The sequence below is a fragment of the Olea europaea genome, unplaced genomic scaffold (genome assembly GCF_002742605.1).
Source record: "Olea europaea var. sylvestris unplaced genomic scaffold, O_europaea_v1 scaffold12098, whole genome shotgun sequence".
NCBI lineage: Eukaryota > Viridiplantae > Streptophyta > Magnoliopsida > Lamiales > Oleaceae > Olea > Olea europaea.
In genome coordinates this window covers 21188-23982 of record NW_019229523.1, presented here as the reverse complement: position 1 = coordinate 23982, position 2795 = coordinate 21188, and the positions used below count along the sequence as shown (strand labels likewise).

Genomic DNA, 2795 nt, shown 5'->3' with positions numbered 1-2795 from the left:
CAACAAAGACTGAGGTATATTTCACTTAGACAGTGAAATCTTGTTGTGTTACTCTTACTTCACAGTTTATCACCTAGTGTGCTTCTCATAGGCTACTGAAGAGCTCCGAGGTCGCCTAGAAAAACTGCAAACAATGTACGGTTGTGGTATCAAAGCCTTAGATGATTTGGCAGGGGAACTTGATGGTAACTCGGGGTCAACTTTTTGTCGCCTGAATTCAGAAGTTTCTAAACATTCCTCTGCTTTAGAAGAGGTAAGAATTTGTAACTTTTCCCTGTGAAGGAGAACCTTCTTTTAAGCTTCTAATTGATGTCGGCTCATGTGATGCAGCTCTTCAAGGAAATTGGTTCCGAGGCTGCTGTGTTACTTCATGATCTTCAAAATAGTCTGCACAGTCAAAAGACTAAATTAACTGCATATGCTCAACAGCAACGAGAGGTTAGCTTTTGCTTAACCTGGAAAGAAAACTGTTTTAAGACTTCTAGTAATTGTGGTTTTTCATTCTGAAAAGAGGAGTTTGTTAACATTTTCATGTAATTTCCAGGCATATACCAGAGCAATTGCAACTACGAGATCAATTTCCCAAATTACTGTCAATTTTTTCAAGACTTTAGATATGCATGCCTCAAAATTAGGGGAAATTGTGGAAGAAGCACAGACAACTAATGATCAGAAATTATCTGAACTTGAAAAGAAATTTGAGGTGATTAAGCTCCTCCGGCTCAAACTTTTTTTTCTTTTTTTCTTTTTGGGCTAATCGTCCATCTGAAACTCTCTTTAGCTTTCCTCGGCAAAGATGCTTATCGTTTTCTTTCTGGATGTATAATTTAATGTAGGAGTGTTCTGCCCACGAAGAAAGTCAACTCCTACAAAAAGTAGTAGAGCTGCTCGCTGCTTCAAATTCTAGGAAGAAAAAATTGGTAAGGGCCCGTACTAAGGGATCTGCACTTGGATATGCATAGTATTTATTCAATTATATTATTCCTCAGCGTCAACTAATCTGCAAACAGCTTGCAACATTATCTAAGGGCATCAAGATATATAAAAGAAATGAAAAATATAATAAGGAAAAGTGAAGAATTAATCAGTCTATTGGCAAAGAAACACATTCTCGTCGGGCTATAAAAAAGCAACATTGTGCATGAAACTCGGACACAACGGCTAAATTTAGCCTAAAAATGTAAAAGTTTTAGCTTAGCCAAACATGTCTAAGCTTAAAAGATATTTTGAAAAACAATTTTTGCAAAACATAACTAAGCTTAAAAGTTAAGTTTAAGTAGCAATTTTTGCCAAACATGTGGACCAAAAAGAAAAGTAAATATAATTTTTTCTCAAAAAACTGAGAAAAAATTACATTTCTAAAAAGTAATTCTTGACTTAATTTTCAGAAAAATACCTCTATGTTTTAGGGTAGTAAAAATATTCTCTGAGACCCAAAATGTGTTGATTGACAATGTGTTAAGTCCAAATAAATCCTTCGAGCCCAAAAATATAGCTCTACTTAAATTTCTTTTATCGCATGTTCAACACCCTTTCTGGTTCCACTTATTATGTGATTGGTGACGACTATCTCTGAGTAAGTTGGTTTGTGCAAGATGGATGATGATCAACTATTTATCTTAAGTGTGTTTCGATGATGGTCAACTATTTATCTTGTGTGTGTTATTCTTTTTGTCCTAGGTTCAAAGTGCAATTGTTGGACTTCGAGAAAATGCAGCCAGTAGAACTAACAAACTACAACAAGAGGTGTCTGTCATGCAAGACACTACTTGTTCTATCAAAGGTGAATGGACAACATACATGGAGAAGGCTGAATCCCATTATCTCGAGGATACAGCTTCATTAGCAAGTGAGAAAGAAGATATGAAACGCATTCTTCAGAGTTGGTAAGTACATTTGTCTCAATAATACTTTGCATTTCTAAATTATCAGTTCTATAGTTTGTTCGTGGTAAAGGGTTTTCCCAGAAAAATAGTATCAATAACTAGGAAACCTTCCCCGGTAGTTGAATTTTTTTAATTGGTATTTTACGCTAACAATCAAATATGCAGCATGGAAAAAGCAAAATTGGGTGCAGAACAGTGGATCAATGCTCAAGAATCCTTGCTTAGCTTAGAGAAGAGAAATGTTGCTTCTGTGGATGAGATTGTCAGGTTTGTTTAAATAAGTGTCCTTTGTTACTAAACTTTAATGTTAATCATGCACATTTACTTATTTTTCATATGTGCTGTGCTATATATTTACTCTAGAGGAGGAATGGACACCATTCAAGTCTTGCGCAGACGATTTTCTTCTGCTGTGTCAACTGCTTTTGAAAATGCAGACACTGGAGGCAAGAATCTCCTCTCGTCCATTGACCGTAAGTTATCCAGTTTCTTTCTTTCTTCTATACTCACATTTTCAGTTTAAGCTTGGTTATAAGTTTGTTTCATTTCATTTCTTTCTTTTATACTGGACGAAAAGTTGACAGTAGTATCTAACTAAGAAAGCCACGCAGGTTCACTACAACTTGACCATGAGGCATGTAGCAATCTTAATTCCATGATTGTTCCTTGTTGTGGAGACATGAGAGAACTAAAGAGTGGACACTACCAGAAAATTGTGGAAATCACAGAAAATTCAGGAAAATGTCTTCTAGAAGAATACATGGTAAGAAATCCGATCAACATGATTTCTTTTGTTTTTTTATCTTCCACACAAAAAATATTACAATAGCATTTTTTTAACATAAAATAATGTATAGAAGCTACTATTACCAGATTACATGGAAGAAAATTATGGTACTTAAAATTATA

General features: G+C 34.9%; 1 protein-coding gene across 1 annotated transcript; it reads left to right on the top strand.

The window, feature by feature from the left end:
- The first annotated feature begins 6 nt into the window (after nt 1-6).
- Nucleotides 7-2730, top strand: LOC111374161 (kinesin-like protein KIN-5D). Its single transcript, XM_022996792.1, has 9 exons — nt 7-14; nt 92-253; nt 331-438; nt 545-703; nt 837-920; nt 1681-1886; nt 2052-2153; nt 2250-2359; nt 2498-2730. The coding sequence occupies exons 2-9, from the start codon at nt 134-136 to the stop codon at nt 2713-2715; spliced, it is 1107 nt and encodes a 368-aa protein (XP_022852560.1). The 5' UTR covers nt 7-14; nt 92-133; the 3' UTR covers nt 2716-2730.
- The last annotated feature ends 65 nt before the right edge of the window (nt 2731-2795 follow it).

Bases quoted from the DNA above. Each gene is read 5' to 3' on its own strand.
- LOC111374161 (XM_022996792.1), top strand. From the start codon at position 134: ATGTACGGTTGTGGTATCAAAGCCTTAGATGATTTGGCAGGGGAACTT. The intron at 254-330 runs GTAAGAATTTGT...CATGTGATGCAG, and splicing joins ATTCCTCTGCTTTAGAAGAG to CTCTTCAAGGAAATTGGTTC. The intron at 2,360-2,497 runs GTAAGTTATCCA...AAAGCCACGCAG, and splicing joins TCTCCTCTCGTCCATTGACC to GTTCACTACAACTTGACCAT.